At 35.9% G+C, this 19,315-nt stretch overlaps 1 protein-coding gene across 2 annotated transcripts in view; it reads left to right on the plus strand.

The window, feature by feature from the left end:
- LOC150095214 (serine/threonine-protein kinase Sgk2-like) overlaps positions 1-19,315 on the plus strand; it is a 279,354-nt gene that overhangs the window by 34,898 nt on the left and 225,141 nt on the right. For both annotated transcript variants that reach the window (XM_090410485.1, XM_090410484.1), the window contains exon 3: positions 10,761-10,844. In XM_090410485.1, coding sequence (XP_090266611.1) covers positions 10,761-10,844 — 84 coding nt within the window. The remainder of the gene's footprint in view (positions 1-10,760; positions 10,845-19,315) is intronic.

A 19,315-nucleotide genomic window follows, 5' to 3' on the forward strand; every position in this document is an offset into this window, starting at 1 on the left:
AACCAGGAATTCTGAAACCAGTGGACAAGTATTCCAGTGGCACCCACTGCAATGTACTGGTTAAGGGTCCATCCCCCTCCAGGCACCAGGTAAAAAAAAAAAAAAAAAAAAAAAAAAAAAAAAAAAAAATATGTGGTGGGAATTAGACAGCTTCTTCAACCATATCAGCTGTTGGCAATTTGTATAACTGACAATTTTGAGTAAAAACAGGTACACGTTCAGATTTTTGAACCACACGCAAAGGTGTCACATGGTAGCACTCAACAGGGAAAAAAAAAGATTTCTTTTCATGAAGGAATAATGTTGAAAACTTGGATGTCTTGTAATGTCTAAAAGACATCATCTAGATGATTTTGCATGGGAAAGAATTACTAGAAATTATTGATATTGCCTGGGAGTTTGGAATCTCACATAGCATTGTATCCAGGCTCTGCAGAGCGTTTCAAACCAATGGCATGTGTTCCACATGTTTGCTACGAGATTGCCCTTGCTCTGCCATGGAGCATGAAGGCAGATTTTTTGTTATAACAATGAAAAATAATCGATGCACTATGATAGGCCAGGTTACAGGTCGGCTCCATTCGTACGCAGATATCTCGATATCTATCTTGTTGCAGATATCTGCAACAAGCGGGCCTATATGCCTGTAGTCCTGTGTCCCTTTATCCAGTGTTCTTTGCAAAACACATCTTCATTGGTGATGTATCTATAAAAATTGTACAATACACCAATGGGCTAATGTACTCTTTACAGATGAGAGTTCTTTAAGACTTTCCTTTGATTCTATACAACGCTTGATCATCTGGCATGAAAGTGGTACTGCTTACCATCGTGAGACTGTTCTTGAAAGGGATAGATAACAGTGGTTCTGGGAGGCATTATGCTTAATGGATGCACTGAGTTACAATTGCTGGAAAAAGGGACTACAACTGGTGAATGATGTTGCAGCAAAGTTTTTCATCATGTTCAATTGTTCCGTGGTGCTGCACTCGAATTCACTTTTATGGATGACAGTGCCACACCACAGAAGTATCCACTGCTCATCCACAAGAAGTGGAGATACTTCTGGAGACTGAGGATATTAATTGAATCGAGTGGTTAGCACACTCCCCAGATCTCAACCATAGAATACATTTGATGTGCAATAGTGAGACTCATTGCTGCTTGAAATTGCCCAGGAGAAGAAAAAAAGGTTTTATCCATGCTCTGAAGGAGAAGTGAGCCATTTTGCCATAAGAGCTCCTGAAACGCTTTTTGCTAAGCATGGTATGACATTGTGAGAGCTGCATTGCAGTTCATGGTGGACATATTCCATACTGAACTGTCTCTCCGAATAGTTTTCTGTAATCATAATCGCCGTACACGAATTTTTTAACTGCATCAACTGGACTTTAAAACATAATGCAATAAATTATTATGGTTACTTTATATATAATGATGTCCAAAACTTAAGGATGAACACTATTTGTAAAGATTACAACCACAAATTCTGAAACCAATGGACTAGTAGTCCAGCGGCACCCATTGGACTACTTGTCCATTGGGTGCCACTGGATTAATGAAGGGGAATAATAACCCACCGCAATGTACGCAATACAATGTACTCCATTAGATATGCTAAAACTGTGTTGTAATTTAATTTATATGAAATTTATAATGCATTTTTTGTGTAATATAATTTATTAGTATGCTGTCAATAAATTTTTGTCCACATTTGGCTGTAGTCTTTGAAATATTTTCTTATACAGGTAAAAATGTAGTTCATCTTAACTTTTGGACACCAGTATTTTATAGCATGGATGCCTTGAGAAATTTTTCAAAGAATCACATAACACCTGTTTGAAGTAAACTTCTCAAAATAATTCACCGAAAATGCACTCACCATTCATTTAGTGATCTCTTCCATTCTATCACCATTAGAAAAGAAATTTCTCATGGCTGGTGGTGAGATCCTCAGGCATGACTCCCACCCCCATGCTCACTCCCTCTCTCAATCTCTCTCTTCCCTTGCTAGCATTCAACTAGAATGAAAAACTTTATCTACCTCTGTCTTTAAAAAAAAATTGTAAAACGTTCTTAGGAATAAGCCTGTCTACATCCTCTCCACCTATTCACCAGAAGTTTAGTAGCCTACATTAAATCTTGATATCATCATGATTACATAAGTAATTACAGTGATAACTTCATTTCATCACTCTAGATAATAAATAACCAGATATGAAAACTTCATATCCTTGGATCATAGGTAACTAGCTAAGAGAACAGTAGCTCCAGATGAATAATTTTAAGGCTTTATAAAGGAACATTTACTTGTCCTCATATGTTCCTATCCTTTTCAGCATTGTGGTAATCCTTTCTAGTGTTTTTTACATTTATTATTATCATTACGGGTATCTCCATGGAGTCAGTAGACTCATCGAGGGAGACCCAAAACTCTCAAAACAGTATCTATCATATCTCTTCTTGAATTCATTTACAGACAAAGAACTCACAACTGAGTTAGGCAATGCATTAAACTCATTCACTGCCCTCCAGGCAAAAAACCTCATTCTCACACCCTTGTTAACCACACTTTTCCTTAATTTCCAGGAATGACCTCTTGTTCTTCCATCACTATCACACAGCTGAAACATTACCCCTGCATCAATGTTATAAAACCCTTATACTAATTTAAATGTTTCTGTCATATCCCCTCTTCTCTGCCTATCAACCAACATCTGCAATCCACAAGCTCTTAATCTATCAATGTAGAGAGCATTTTTTACATCACTCACCATCTTAGTCACTCTCCTCTGAACCTTTTTCCACAAACCTCATCCCCAAGGAATACAGGTGACCAGACCTGAGCCCAGTAATGCAAATGTGGACGTATCAATGCTTTACGAAGGGGAATAATGACCTCTTTATCTCTGAATGTTAGTGCGTTCCTGAATAACCAAGTAATCCTATGTGCAATCTTGGATACCTTAGTAATGTGTCCCCTGAACTTCATCTCCTGTCAGTCCCTAGCCTCATCAATCTCTTGGAGTACTGTTCCATCAATGTAATACACAGCTGGTAATCTTTTAATCCCAAAATGCATAACTTTACACTTTTCCACATTGAACTGACATCCATTTCCTTTTGTCCATTTTACCAGCTTATTTAAATCATCCTGCAAACTCTCAACATCAGCTTGATTTTTTATTGCACTACCCAACTTTGCATCAACAGCAAACAACTGAATATCTCCCTTTGAGCCATTTCCTATATCATTTATGTACAAATTAACCAACAATGGCCCAAGCACAGAGCCCTGAGGGGCACACCACTGGTCACCTGCCTCATCCTGGACTCTGCTCCTCCATACACCACCTGCAGGTATCTCTCCCTGAGCCATTCTCCTATCCATATCACAAATTTAATATCCATCCAATTTAATTCCAATTTGCACAACAGTATTCCATGGGATATCCTGTCAGAAGCCTTAGCAAAATCCAGAAGTACCACTATGTAGCCATTTCCGTTTGTCCAACTCAGATGTCATTTTATTATAAAAAGCTAATAAATTGCTAAGGTAGGATCGTTCTTTGACAAAACCATGTTGGCCCTTATAGAGTATCATATTCTGATCCACCCATTCTTGAATTTTGTCTTTAACTAACTTTTCCAATACTTTTACCACCACTCCCGAGATGGTGATTGGTCTCTAATTAACTACTGCAGTTTTACAGCCACCTTTATGCAAAGGAACTAATTTGCCTTCCTTCCATTCCCTAGGTACCATACCAGAGTTCAAACTTAAGTTAAATAACCAAGTAAGAGGCATTGACAATTCTTTTGCACATTCATGCAACACCCGAGCTGATATACCATCTAAAACTACAGCAGTGTTCGCATTTAAATTTTGCAATATACTAAGTACCTCTGATTTCTTAGCTTTAGTTCTCACATTAGTTATTGCTACAGGTACAGAGATATTCTCACTTGGGTGATAGACTTTTGAAAAGTGATCACTCAGTAACTCTACTATTACATCTGAATTGGTCATCTCGATACCATCAGCACCCACTAAGGTTATCCTTCCGAAGTCATTCTTCCTTTTACTTGCCACATAGCGGAAGAACTCTTTGGGATTACCCTTGATCTCCTTGGCCATCTTTAGTTGCTGAAGTAGTGAAACAAACAACAGCGAAAACACAATATATACAACAGAGTTCCAAACAATAACACCACTGAAGGACACTTGTATCCAACCGAAGCACAACTGCTGTACAATTTGAGACAAAAAGGCACGCTATACGTAAATTTAAAAACGCGCTTTCCAGCACAGCTCAACACGACCACCATGTTCCCTAACAATACTAGTGCCATCCGTTTATATTATACTCCTACTGGACTGAAACTCCCTTCTCATTCATTTCTATATCCCTAGTTTCCTCACTTTTCCAGCAGCAAAGTGCTATCATTGTGACATGCAATGACTTTCAGTAAAGGTACTTTCTAGCAGCTTGCTTTCACAGCATTTCACTGGCATGTGTTATTTTCATTCCTCTTGCAGAGACTTCATATATCAGGATCTTTCCTTATTGCAAGCACTGAGCATAGTCCTATCCTATTGTTAATTTTATTTTTTTCATTTTCATATCCTGTCAGCTGTGCCATTGTTAATATTATTCTTTTTATATATATATTCCCTCTTTTTTATATATATATATATATATATATATATATAGTATATTAACTATTTAGTCTACCGGCTGTGCCTTTTGTTAATAATTATACTATATACTTATGAGGTGATTTATTATATAAATCTCTTTTACTAACAATTATTTTTATTTTGACTCCAAGTGTCCCTATATGTTATTGTATTGCACAAAAGTTCACTCCAATTGGTGCAATGACTTTAACTCTCTCTTTCAGAATCCAACTAATCATCGACTCAAAACCAATTACAAAATAAACACATTTAATAAAACTAAAACAATATATATACACTTCTAGCAATAATACATAACTATAACTACAGATTATATGGATCCAAGGCCTTATTTAAAAATATAAACTTACTCTTAAGACTAAACACTTTTTCTTTCACAATCACAAAAAAATGTTCATAGTCTTTTTTCTCTTTCTGTTAAGGCTCTTTTTCAGAAGTTACACGGCTCTGTACTTCAATTTCAGGATCCTTTTCATCAATCAATGTAACACACATAAAAGTCTTTTTGACTAAATCTTGTTTCCTTTTAGTAGCAATACTCATCAGATCAGGTATCCTTAATACCTATAAATCTTCTTAATCAATATATTTTCTAAACATTCACTTTCAGGCATCCTTAATACTTGTAGATTTTCCTTATCAATATTTTCTCTAAGAAAAACATTCACTTTAGAATGTAAGCAACAAGTTCTTCTTTCATTCACAATACTAAATGACAGTCTTAACTTTTTCCACTTAAAAAAAACTTACAGTTTCAAGATTTCCTTTTATTCATTACTTATTCCTCCTTGAAACCTATTATTTTCACTATTCCCTTTTCGGAATACACTATAAAATTTCTTCTGACTGCCACACACAAAAAAAAATCAAGTTCTTTCCAACTTGAATATTTACCGGCCAGTGTTCTAAAAACTTCTGAATGCTCTCCTGTTTTTAACCGTTACTTGGATACGCAACGCTTTCCTTGTCAGCTGTCAATCACACATCAAATCCTCTCCGGGAGCATGCGCACTCCACAAAAGTCAGAAACTACGCACTGCAATAAAATGGCTGACTCGCTGTATCCATTAGCGCTAAGAGAAAGTCTTTCACAAAACACAAAATTCAACAATTTAAACCACAACAAACTTTCTTATAAGTAACACAAATATTCAATTTAGTAAGTACATCAAATTTTTTTTTACTTCTTTACATGTTACTTCTAATATAACATTTTCATAACGAGCACATCACAAGTGCAGACACTGCGTGTATGAAAACAAAACTAACAAGCATAATTAATACGTAAAAATATTCAGAATTTTTAATATGATTATTTTTACACTATCAAGTATCATCTCCATCCAGCAGGCTGACTACCATGGATTTACATATATTCCTATATATTCTTGCTCAAGTACCTCTGTCCTCTCATCTATTCCCAAACAACAGCATCATGTTGTTTGCAACATGATACTCACAATAGCAGTGAGGAAGACTAGATAAGATGTTATCAAACCTCCAGAGTCAGATTCCATGGAAATCTGATGATTGATATGATAGATTGTGATTTCCTTTTCCAGTTTAAATTACCATACAAAATAATCATGGGGTGTGTATGGGGGGGGGTTAAGCAAAGTGAAATTGATTACATGTGGAAAAGTCAAAACTCAAGCTTTTTAGATCCACTTCATAAATATATACAGTCTCGGGTCCCAACTATGCAATGTTCCTTCCATTTCCATCTCTAATCAATCAGAACACATTTAATCTCCTAACAGAAACTGAAATTTCTGATTTTTCAGTCATTACTCATCTAACTTTTCTCAATTACACACTTATTTGATTATTTTCATCTTATAAGTGGCATTTGAGCATTATGTTTATTTGTCCTGTGTCAATGTCCATATCAGAATGGTCTTAGGTTATTTGAACAAAATGTATACCACAATAAAATAAATATTAAATTATTAATTGCAAATATTTTGTTTTATGAGTTGTAAAACATCAATGTGATGTTGAAAATCCTTTGGCTAAAAATTTTTTTGCATCATTGTCAATTTTTTTTTTCTCATTTTGTCAAAGGCACTTCTTAATACCACTTATCAGTCCAGACTTTTATCGAAGTTTTATTCAACATTTCTTTTCTTTAAATCAACATTTAAAGAAAAGAAATGTGGATTTTTTTTCACTCCAAATTTCCTAATAATAAATATTTCAAGCAAATGGCTAGGGGAAATGAAAGAAGTAAAGTCATTTGGAAGTGTGAACGTTTTAATGTTCACAATTCTAACTGGATTTTTTTTTTTTTTTTCAACTGCACTGATCCAGCTGGTTAAGATTTAGAGATTTCTCTAAACATGTTTAATGTCTTCTTTTCTAGTGATTCTTTTGAATGCTGGACTGTTTGACTGAGTTGATAGCATACCCACTCTCTAACCAACAGGTTGTGGATTTCAATCCTGGAATGGATGTTTGTGAAAGCCTGCTCTGGTTGAGCTTGTATAGCTCTTTGATTTTATAAGGCTTGTTTTTCTTTTAAATATATACTGTTGATGATGTTTGTCCTCTAGACTATGTAGATACAACCTTTAATTCCAAACACAATATTTGATACCTCCTTTGATTTTTCACCAGAAGGAAGAATATTGTCAAACTGGACACCAAAAAGTCTCCTATTTCTGATGTAATTTTTTGACACTTTTTTTTGCCCTTAAATTATGTCCAGTTACTCTCACTTCTATTATTTCAAAAGCATTGGAGACATCTCTTACTTTAGAAGGTACACAGGCAAATCCAGTCCACTGTTTTATTTATGACAGCACATCAGCTTTCATTCGACAAGCCTTGTGCTAAACAGCTCACCAAACCTTTAGAATATCTGCTTCTACAACTTTTAAATTCAGATTAAAAACAAGAGAATGGCTGGTTTGAGGTGACTTTTATGGGTGTCTGATGATTTATTAGCTTATTTTAATCTTAGGAAATAAATGTAGATTCTAATTTAGTATTCCCATTTCCTTTAAAAATGAGATCCTCATTTTATCTTGTTTTATCTTTTTATATCATTTTATCTTTTTATGTATATTACCCTGTTATAAATGCAATTCTAGCATATTGCTATTCTTTGCTATAGGCTCACCATGAAAGAATAAAATCTTGTATAAATCCTTACCTTCTCCAATCGATCAAGACATATTGTCATGATCAATGCTAATGTTTATCACATTTCATATTCTTGCAACTTGTCATATCTTGATCAAACAGAAAGTTCAGTCAAAAAAACGTTTTTCTGAACACCACTCTATCAGTTTGATTTGGCTCAACATGGTATTGACAACATTAGCCAAAGTATACAATGGATAATACTGAACTTTATTATTATGAGCATCTCCGTGGAGTCAGAGACCCACACTAACCATTATTCAAACATTACACTCGCAACACTCTGGCAATCCATTCCAGTCATTCACGACTCTCCAAGTAAATAATTTAGTCCTCACATCCTTAATAACAAAACTTGCACAACTTCTAGGGTTTGACCTCTAGTTCTCTCCCTACTTGTCATATAGGGAGAAATTTTGAACACGCAAAAAAATACTGAAAAAAATTTTTTTGCATGTGTCAATCTTATATAGCCCCTTTAGTAACCTATAAGTTTCATATCCCCTCTTTTCCACTTATCAACCTAAACTTTGTAACCCACACACCTTTAATCTATCCTCGTATGAAGCATTCCACAGTCACCTGTATCTGGTTGCTTTCCACTATGATACTTTTATATTGATGGTACTGTATTGCAGAAAGTTGATGAAGCCAGAATTTGGATAGTGATGGTGAACAGTGTTGAGGTTCAGAGGATATATTGCAAAAGTTGGCAAAATATCTCAAAGGATTACTTAGATATTGCAGAACGCAATGATAAAGGGGACGATGAGAAGGTTATTATCCTTCTTACGGCTGCCTTGTAACTACTATGTGCAGATTTGGTTACTAGGGATTTTGGGGATGAGGAGTAGTGGATGCTTTCCGCTACTCCTTATACCCTAGCACTACTCCTAGTAACTAGCACTGAGCCACTCCACTAGTCACGCTCATTTTTCTTGAGTTGGATAAGAGCAATGGCTAAATGCAGTATTATTGTATAAATTGTCCTCATCCAACTCAGCTGTCACTCTATTATAATATCCGAGTAAATTACCAAGGCAAAAACTGCCTTACATAGAGCTATGCTGGCCATCATTTTGCATAATTGTGCTTTTAAATTTGAACATTTATTCCAAGAAAGTGCTGAAGCCTTACTCCACGGACCTAAGTTAAATCTTAATGACTGTCTTTTTGTTCTAAAAGTTGTGAAATTGTTATCCTCAACGGTGTTAATTTTTTTTTTAGTTTGCATGTGTGTGCACACACAGTGGCATTTTATTCTAGCACTGACTGTATGTTTAGGAGGATTATATATTTTGCTATTCTTTTATATTCAAATTTCTATGATTGTTCTTCATTTCACAATGATAATGTCTTACAATACACAAAAATAAATATTTGTGATTGATAAATAATATTAATTTATTCTGTTATATATGTTTTGTTTAAATATAAAAAATCTCACAGGTGTATTTATACAAGAAAATGCCTCCTCAGCATCCAAAAAATTGTCTCTTGCACCTGTTGAATTATTACCATTAATTCCCTGCATTTGATTATCACTCTTGCAAACATCTAGAGACCAGAAGAATAGTGAATTTGCTTTTGAATGGCCTATATACTAATTTGGTTTAGACTCTTTGGTGATTTATTATAAGTGTGTTTATATAGTGAGAGCTGATGGTATAAATTACAAATGTATCTAAATATTGAATATTGTTCTTGGATTTTGGGTGGTGTATCTAAGGAGCTCCCTTAAAAAAAAAAATAAAATAAAATACTAGAATCAATACAGACAGCAATTAGGTTGATTAATAACTTCTCTCACCACTCCATTGCACTCTCTTTCATATAGACATGTAATTGCTGCTTGGATTATATACAGATATCTCTTGACCCACTATTCATCAGAATTTGCCTTGGTAATTTCTTCACTCATTTTGAAATCTGTTAAAACACATGGAGCAAATACTCAACATCTCTTTACCTTTTGAACTCATAGAAGTTTCCTTCCTTCCTTCCTTCCTTCATTCATTCATTCATTTGTAGTTACTTACATCTCTACAGATTGTCTAGCATCTTATAATGAGATGAGGTGGCTCATTTTCTCAAGGAGCATATTTTCCTGTCAGTCAATTTTAAGCTTACTCATCGCATCTTAAGTCATATTATGTTACAAACTGTGAACTTGGGCATGCTTGATTGCCACATAATAACATATATACATATTTTGCAAAAAAATTATATCTGTCATTCCCTTCTGAAACTCTTAACTCTTCTTTTGTGTACTCGTTATTGCTATCATTACATGACACCTCCATAGAGTCCTAGGACTCATCTTGGGAGGCCACTGTGCAGTAAATGTGACTGTAAACCACACTGTATGATCCACTCTCTATGCTACAGTTATATATTAATTTTGTTTGTTAATTGCAGATAATGCTTTGTTTCACTTGCAGGAGATAAAAATCTGACTTTCCAGGAAGGGGGGGGGGGACTCTTCTACTTCTCCATGACTGGATAACTTGCCCTGATTTTCAAAAACAACTTATATAAAAATTCCTGATATTATCACAAGTATTGTATCTGAGTCTTTGCAACTGAAGAATGCATATTCTGCTGTCTTACAACTTTGCTACAGCAGCGCAAAATTATTCACTATATAAGATCAAAATGACTTCTGAGTGAACTACTAATCTCTTTTTTATTGGCTACAGTTTAGTTGTATCCATTTTTCTATAAACGCTATTAAAGAAAAGTCTGTTCTCTGACTTGGTAGGATTGCTTTTTGTTGTCTGTACTGTTTCAGCTTTTATTAGTTTTGGCTACAAGGCACACCATTTCTGTTCAGTTTGATTTATTTTGTTCATATTTATTATATTTTGTAAGTTTTAGATTTTTCATCACTTACTTATGAAATTAAATTTTCTAGGTGTATAAAGTAGTTATAGAGTCTGGTGGTAGACAATGGTTTATTTTTCGTCGTTATAATGAATTCAGCAAACTTCAAGACTTGGTATGTCTTTTTATTCCGTTTTCATCTAATTAAATATGTGTTTCTTATATTAAGAAAATACTTTTAAAAAAAATTACCTTAAATAATTGAATTTTCAATTATTTGTATTTATTTATTTAGCTTTATATTTTATTTTTATTTTTTATTATTTTTTTTAAATTATTGATTACAGCCAGTTCTTGTTTTGTTGAGTGTCTGGGTTTAGGCGTTCTTTTTTTTTTTTTTTTCTTGTATCAACAAGAATTGAAAGTATAAACATTAATTGCAATAAATAGTTTAAAAAAAAAAATGAATAAATTTCTCATTACTATCTGTCCTCAGTTTATTGATAATTTTGAAGGATTTCAAGAACCAGCAGGGATTGTACAAAATGAAACAGAAACAGTTAATGTTACTAACCAATTGCAGCTTGAGGTTTCTACAACTCACAGTGGACAGCTCAAAAATGGAGAGCTCCTTGAAATGACAATGTGAATTAACTTAAAAAGGTTTAACAGCTAAAGTTTACTTTCATGGCTTCATGAAGATTTTCATCACATAGAAAGAAAAGCAATATGAAATTTTTGAGTCACAAAATTCAAATTTTGAGTGCATTATAAGTTACTACAGATTTTTTTAAAAAATGCATATGCATACTATTGAGAAATTTATAAAGAAAAGAGAAGTCTGTCTAGAAAACAAACTACTTTTATGATTTGCTTGATTTTAAAAGCTGTTTTTCATTTCTTTGGATAATGAAAGCATTGTTTGCGCATTAACTATCTTTGTTGACCTTTATTTAACATTGCTATGGTCAAATTTCATTGTTGTGAATATAACCACTGTGTTTAACATTAAGCCTGTGGGAAATTCTTGCTTCGAGTTCTTGTTTTACAAGTATGTGCCAGAATTAACTCAAACTCAGAAACTACCTGTATAATTTAATTTACATATATGGTTGTTTATAACTGATTGAAAATAATAATTGAAAATTATTTTCAATTATTTCAGTTATTATTTAATTTTTTTTCAGAGTTAATTCCTTGTCTACATAATTAAACTAATACTAAACAAAAGGAAGTTTGTGTTGTTTGTTTCTGATGATATTCTTCTGGACCTTTTTTGCTTTTCTAACATTTTCAGATTTAAATAGATATAATCAGGTTGTTTTATCATGTTGGCATTTTTTTATGCATTTACTTGGCTCCTTGCTCAGCTCATCAGTATGTAATTAAAAATTATAATAATAATAATATAAACCTTCACAAAAGTTCTGACAAATTTAATTTGATGAAAGAATTATGAATGAATAGTGATAATAAGGAAGAAATATAACACATTTAAAGTATGCTGACGACATGGTAATCATTACAGGCACCCAAGAAAAATTAGAAAATATCCTGACCAAGCAACATCAGACAAGTAGCAAATATGATAGGAAAATCAATTTTGGTAAAATAAAACTAATGGTAATAGGAAGAAAAAGGATAGCAATAGAATTTCAATAGCAATTGGTCACCTGGTTTTCAGAAGGATGAAGAGATGTTGGAAAGGGTCCAAAGGCGATTAACTAAGGTAGTTTCTGACCTCTGGAGTGTTGAGTATGAGGAAAGATTGAGGAGATGTAATTTGCAGAGTCTGGTGGACAGGAGGAAGAGGGGAGATATAATAGAGACCTACAAGTTGGTAAGGGTTTGTTATAGGATCAATGCTGGAGAACTTCTATAAAAAAGTGGAAGATCGGGGGAGAACCAGAGGTCATCCCTGGAAACTGTACAAAGAGGGAGTGAGAGGCAGGTTTTTTTCATGCAGAGTTGTGAATGATTGGAATGCCTTGCCTGAGAGTGTGGTGTCTGCAAGGAGTTTGAATGTGTTGAAGGCACGGTATGATGAGCTATGTGTGTGATAAAAGGACCTCCCAGATGAGTCTTTGACTCCATGAGGTCTTGGGGTAATAATAGAACAAGTAAAGCAATTCTATTACCTAGGATCAATGATCACTGAAGATCTAGACTATTTCGAAACCATAAAACACAGAATTAATAATGGATGGGTGACAATGGGCAGATTACAAAAAAATATGGAACAATAAAAGATTAAGCAAAGAACTCAAAGATATATAAAACAATGATAATTCCCCAAGGTACTCCATTGCTCGGAATGCTGGATCTTAAGAAAAAAAGAAATGGATAAACTCGATGCTTTTGAAATGAAATGCCTAAGAAAAATCAATAGAACAAACTCGACAGAAAGAAAAACAGATGAAAAAGTCAGAGAAGAACTTAAATTTAAAGAAACAATAATTACAGCACTAAAAAGAGCCAACTAAGCTGGTTTGGACATGTTTCAAGAATTAATCTAGAAAGACTACCAAACATACAGGGTGGTCCAAAATATACCTACCAAGTTTAAATCCAATTTTCTCTGCAATTAGCTGGTATAATTAGAAAAAAACTTTACTGACACATTATAGCCATCAAGCCATTTGTGTTTTCTCTTCATTTTGCAGGGTGTGAAAAATGTCAGCCTACGCTATTGTGCAGCAGATATTCATCATCGAAGAGTACATTCGATCATCAGAAAGCCCCAAAAAGGTTAGAAAAGCATTTCAGGTAAAGTTTGATGTCAGAGTTGGACCAGACAGGCACAGAATATCAAACCTCATCAAGAAATTTCACAAGACTGGGTCAATGTTAGACGATCACTTTAAAAGTGGCAGGCCTTTGACAGCAAGGACTGAAAGAAACATTGAAAAAGTTCAGAAAACATTTGAAAGAAGCCTGAAAAAAAGTCTACCAGGAGAGCATCTCAGTGTTAGGCATCAAATGCAGCAGTCTTCAATGAATTCTCAAGGAAGATCTTCATTTGTTTCCCTATAAAATCCAGACTCAACAGCCACTCACAGAGGCGAACACGGCAGCAAGATTAGACTTTGCTAATGCAATGATCAGAAGAATTGAGAACCAAGAAATTGACCCTGGTCTCATCTGGTTTTCAGATGAAGCACACTTTTGGCTTGATGGGTTCGTGAACAGGCAGAACTGGCAAATATGGGGATCAGAAAATCCGAATGTTTCAGTTACTTCAAGTCTTCACCCAAAAGGTGTGACTGTGTGGTGAGCCTTGTCAAAAGTTGACATTTTTGGATCTATTTTTACTGAGGGGGCCATATCTGCATTGAGGTATCAAAACTTTCTTGAAAACAATTTCATTCCTTTTCTTCGAGGCTTCTATGATTATGGCCTCACAGGTCACTTTTTCATGCAGGACAGTTCGTCCCCATCACACTGAATTCATTTTCCAACTTCTGAATGAATATTTCCATGGGAATGTCATTTCTTTGGGTTATCCAAGCAGTACGGAAGTGGAATTGACTGCTCACCTTATTCACCAGACCTCAGTCCTTTTGGATTTTTTTTTTTATGGGGGACATCTCCAAGACAAAGTGTATCAGAACAATCCAAAGACTTTGGAGGAGCTAAAAGCCAAGTGTAAGCAAACAAAGTTTGTGCCTGAAAATATCTTCAGGACTGAGGTAAAGTGGTACATCCCTCAGCAACTCGTATAGGTAAATATGACCTCTCCATTGCTTCTGCCTCTCACTGACAAGACCTCAATAGAGGTCGAAACCGGTCTGGGTAGTGGCCCTTCCCTTAATGCATAGCAGTATACATGTCAGCAAGGAGATGTGCTTTGCATTATGGGAGATACTGAGACAAGGAGTGATGAGAGCTTGGTCCACCTTTGCTACGAGTTGCCAAGGGATGTACCAGCTTACCTCAGTTCTGAAGATCTTTTCAGGTGCAAACTTTGTTTGCTTACACTTGGATAAAGGATTAAACTAAATTTATTATAGTCTAACCAAGTGCAAATTAAACTTCCAACAATAGCAGAAAATCTTGGCTATTCCAATAGATATCCTATTGATAGGGGATTGGGTTCAAGGTTATATGGTGAGTGGTCAGTGTAATTTAGCGCTCGTGTAAAATTGGTGATTTTTGGTGTTTTTTGTGTGTGTTTTTCCTTAGAAAATTGGTTTTATAGTATACTAGAACGATTTTCGTGTTTTTAGAGTATTTTGTGTGTCTTTATAACATATTTTATTGGGGCTGTCGCTGCTAGAGGGATTCGTCATGTGTAGTGTTCGTGAAAGCTCCAGATAAGATAAGTATTATTTTCAGTTATCGTTGATAAATTTATTTAATATTGCGTAGTTTTGTTTGCCTTGCATCTCTTAGTGCATCTTTTGTGTGTTTTTGGTGTGTAAAATTATAATTTGATAAAATACGTTGCAAGTATGGCTCCAGTAAGTAGGAAAATGGCGGCCAGTAATGATGGTTTGCCATCTTTATCAAAGAACGGTAGTATAAAAGAGTTGATTCAGTGTACTAGCTGTGAAATGTAAGCTTTGTGGAGTGCGCTCGGAGTGTGGTTAGATGATAATAAAGGAGTGAATGTGTGTAGAAAATGTAGGGAGAATGAGAAATTGAAGAGTATTTCGGATCGTGAGTGTGATATTTTGGTCAAACTTCAGAATGAAGAAAATAGGGATGTGACAAGAAACGGCAAGGTTGTACCAGAAAATTGTGAGAGTATGAATGTAGAAAGTGTGAATGATAGTATTAATATTTGTTGTTTTAAGGATACTTGCGACATAAGACTGAATGATATAATCACGTAATCACAAGAAAGAATCACCGACGATGGTCTGCTATTTCCAGACCGAAATATTTGGTTAAATAAATATCTTTCTTGTGATTACGTGATTATATCATTCGATAGTATTAATAGTTTTACTGAGAATAAAAAAAGTGAGATAGACGCAATGAGTGAGATCGCGTTGTTGAATGGTGCGATACAAAGGGCAAAACAGCAGCTAGAGCATATGAGCAAAAGTCGACTGAATGAACCAGCCAATAATAAAAAGTATGACAGAAAAAATAGACGTATGAGTGTGAACATGAACAAAATGAAGGATAGAGTGCTATATGGAGACTCGTTAATATGAGGTGTGATAGTAGAGGATTTGACAAAATCGTACCAACCTGGTGCGACCATAAAGGATGTAACTGAGTCTATTGGAGAGCAAAAGGAAAGGGTGAAAGAAATGATTGTTGTGGCAGGTACGAATGATTTGAAAGGAGACAAAATGGAAATGATAGAAGACCTGAATGAATTTTTTGAGGTAGCAAAAGAATAGAGTGAGAGAGTTAGAATGATTAGTCTTTTGCCACAGTATGACAGTGAAATGTTTAAAAGGAGGGCCATAATTGCGAATGACTTTATGCGTGGGCTATGTATGAAGAGTGGTGTGGAATTTGTGGATGTGTGGAGTGAGTTCGATGGGCGAAAGGATCTATATAAGATGGATGGCTTGCATTTGAATGGTTATGGTGTAAGAAAACTTGAGAAAGTGTTGGTGGATGTGCAAATTCAGGGAAACTAGATTTATTAAGGGGGGGGGGGAGTAGATATACAGTCCTTAGGGAGGCAATTGAATGTAAGAATGAATATAATATGCCCGAGCAAATAACGACAACAAATCAGAGTGATAGTTAATATAAGGCATCAAGGTAGGGTTGGGGCTATTGGGGGTCTTAAATTCATGTACACTAATGCTAGGAGTATTAGGAACAAGAAGGAAGAGTTTTTGGCCATGATTGGCACTTCCAGACCACAGGTTATTGGTATTAGTGAATCATGGCTGACTGTAGATGATATAGCTAGTGGGATTGAATGTGATGGGTATAGTGTGTTCAGGAATGACAGGGAGAATAAAATGGGGGGAGGAGTATTGTTGATGATAGCTGATGAGCTGCAGCCAAGGAGAATAGAAGTTGAATTGCAGTATAGAGAAAAGAGCACATTTGAGGCCATTTGGTGTGAGATTGTGGCTAGCAGAACTAAATATACAATTGGGTGCTGCTATAGACAAGGTGATGGAAAAGATGGTGGTGACAGTATGCACAAGCAAATAGAAGAAATGAGTGGAAGGAGGGTGATTATTATGGGAGATTTCTACTATGGTCGTATTGATTGGAGTGAGGAGAGGACACACGGGAGGAAGGAATTGGATTTTATGCAGTTATTAAGGGATAACTATCTGCGACAGCATGTAATGGAAAATACTAGGGGTCAGAGAGTGCTTGACCTAGTAATTACATTTGAGGATATGACCACATTCTCACCAATCGGTGAGAGTGATCATAGGGTCTTGACTTGGGAGGTGGCTAAAGGTGTAGAATTTTCAATTAAGACAGGGTACATGTGGAATTATCGGGCTGGAAAGTATGACAAGCTTAGGAGTTTGATTGGCTCAGTGCCATGGCATGTACAACTGCAAGGACTAGAAGTTGATAGTGCATGGGAGGTAGTTAAGAAGTGTTTGCATGAAGCAATGGCTGACTGTATACCTAGAGTCCGAATAATAAATCAAGTAGGGGTTAAATGGATGAATAACACCATTAAGCTTGAGCTGCAAAAAAAGAAACAACTATGGAGGGAATTTAAGGAGAAAGGTGACCGGCAGGCACATGAACGGTACAAAGCGCAGGCCAGAAGGGTAACGAGTGTGGTAAGAGAAGCAAAAAAGGATTACGATAGAACATTGGCCATGCAGGCTAAAGAGAATCCTAAACAGTTTTTTCGATATGTTTCAAGTAAAAGAAAAAACATGGCAGAATGATTTTAAAGAATGCCGATGGTAGGGAGGTAACTGAATCAGTTGATATAGTTGAGTTACTGAGTGAGCAATTTGCAAGAATATATCATCCAGGTGGTGACATTGCAGAAACGAATGTACCAGTAGAGCATACGGGAATTGTGGTGAATGAAGTGGAGGTGAGTAGTCTATTGCATAACCTCAATGTCAATACATCTGTGGGATTGGATGGTATACCAGCTCGTGTTGTACGAGACGCAGCTAAAGAATTGGTTAATTTTGTTTAATTTGAGTCTCAGGTCTGGGTTAGTCCCGAGGGGGTGGAAAGAGGAGAAAATAGTTCCACTGCATAAAGGTGGTTCCAAGACTGCTGTTGCAAATTACCGACCGATTAGCATATCAGGAATCATTGTCAAGGTCTTAGAGAAATTAGTCAAGAAAAGAATACAGGATTGGATAGATGAAAATGGGATATTGTATGGGGGACAACATGGTTTTGTGAAGGGTAGATCATGCCTCAGTAACTTGCTCACGTTTTATAACACAGTGACGGCTGAACTGGATAGGGGTAATGGGTTTACAGTAATACTACTGGACCTTGCCAAGGCTTTTGATAGGATACCACATAGAACCCTAATCAGTAAACTGGAGCAGATGGGGATAGATATAGGGTTGGTGAGATGGATAGGAGGGTGGTTGAAGGAGAGATACCAGAGAGTGGTTTATTCAGGAGTGGAGTCTAAAAGACGGCTTGTGACTAGTGGAGTGCCACAGGGCTCTGTTCTTGGACCACTGCTTTTCAATTTGTTCATCAATGATATAGGAAAGGATTTGAGAGGAAGTGTTCACTTGTTTACTGATGATGCAAAGTTGGGTAGAGCAATTATGAGTGAACAGGATGTCAAAATTTTACAGGATGATTTGGATAGTTTGGAGGACTGGGCTAGGAAAAATGGATGTCAATTTAATGTGTCAAAGTGTAAGGTTATGCACTTTGGGGTGAAAAGAATAGCAGCAGTATATCGCATTGGTGGAACCGTACTCCAGGAGATTGATGAGGCCAGGCATTTGGGAGTGTTGGTGGATAGGGAATTGAAGTTTAGGGGGCACATTGCAAAAGTGACTAAAACAGCTCACCAAATCACTTGGCTTCTGAAAAATACTTTAACATGCAGAGACAAACAAGTTGTTGTTCCTCTGTATCGAGCCTTGATAAGACCCCATCTGGACTACTGTGCCCAGTTATGGGCACCAGGGTTTCTTCGTGATGGGGAGGAAGTGGAGAGGATCCAGAGACGAGTGACCAAGATGATAGCAGGTCTGTGGAATGAACCTTATGAGAATAGGTTGAAGATTTGTGGGTTGCAGAAATTGGTCGATAGGTGAAGGAGGGGTGATATGATTGAGATATTCAAATTACTGAAGGGTTTTTATAAGATTGATCCAGAAGATATTTTTGAAAATATGACTGGTGGTGGGAGGACTAGGGCCATGAATGGAAGCTGGGCAAGAGCATGGTTGACAAGGGTGTTAGAGCTAGGTTTTTTACTTGGAGAGTAGTGAATGAGTGGAATAAGCTTCCAGAGTCTGTTGTGGGTGCTACGACCGTGAATGAGTTCAAGGCAAGGTATGATAGATACTGTGTGAATGTAGAATAGTTGTTCTTGACATGATGTTCGGGCCTCCCTCGATGAGTCTGTCAACTCCTTGGAGTTGCCCGGAACAATAATAATAATAATAATAATAATCCTCCACAAGGTGGTGTACAATTTTTTGATATGATTGCAGAAGATCATGAAGGTTGAAGGTAAACATATTGAACATGTTGTAA

Source organism: Typopeltis vanoorti, chromosome 20 (assembly GCF_054136105.1).
Source record: "Typopeltis vanoorti isolate ZY-2024b chromosome 20, IOZ_Tvanoo_1.0, whole genome shotgun sequence".
In the NCBI taxonomy this organism is placed as follows: Eukaryota; Metazoa; Arthropoda; class Arachnida; order Uropygi; family Thelyphonidae; genus Typopeltis; species Typopeltis vanoorti.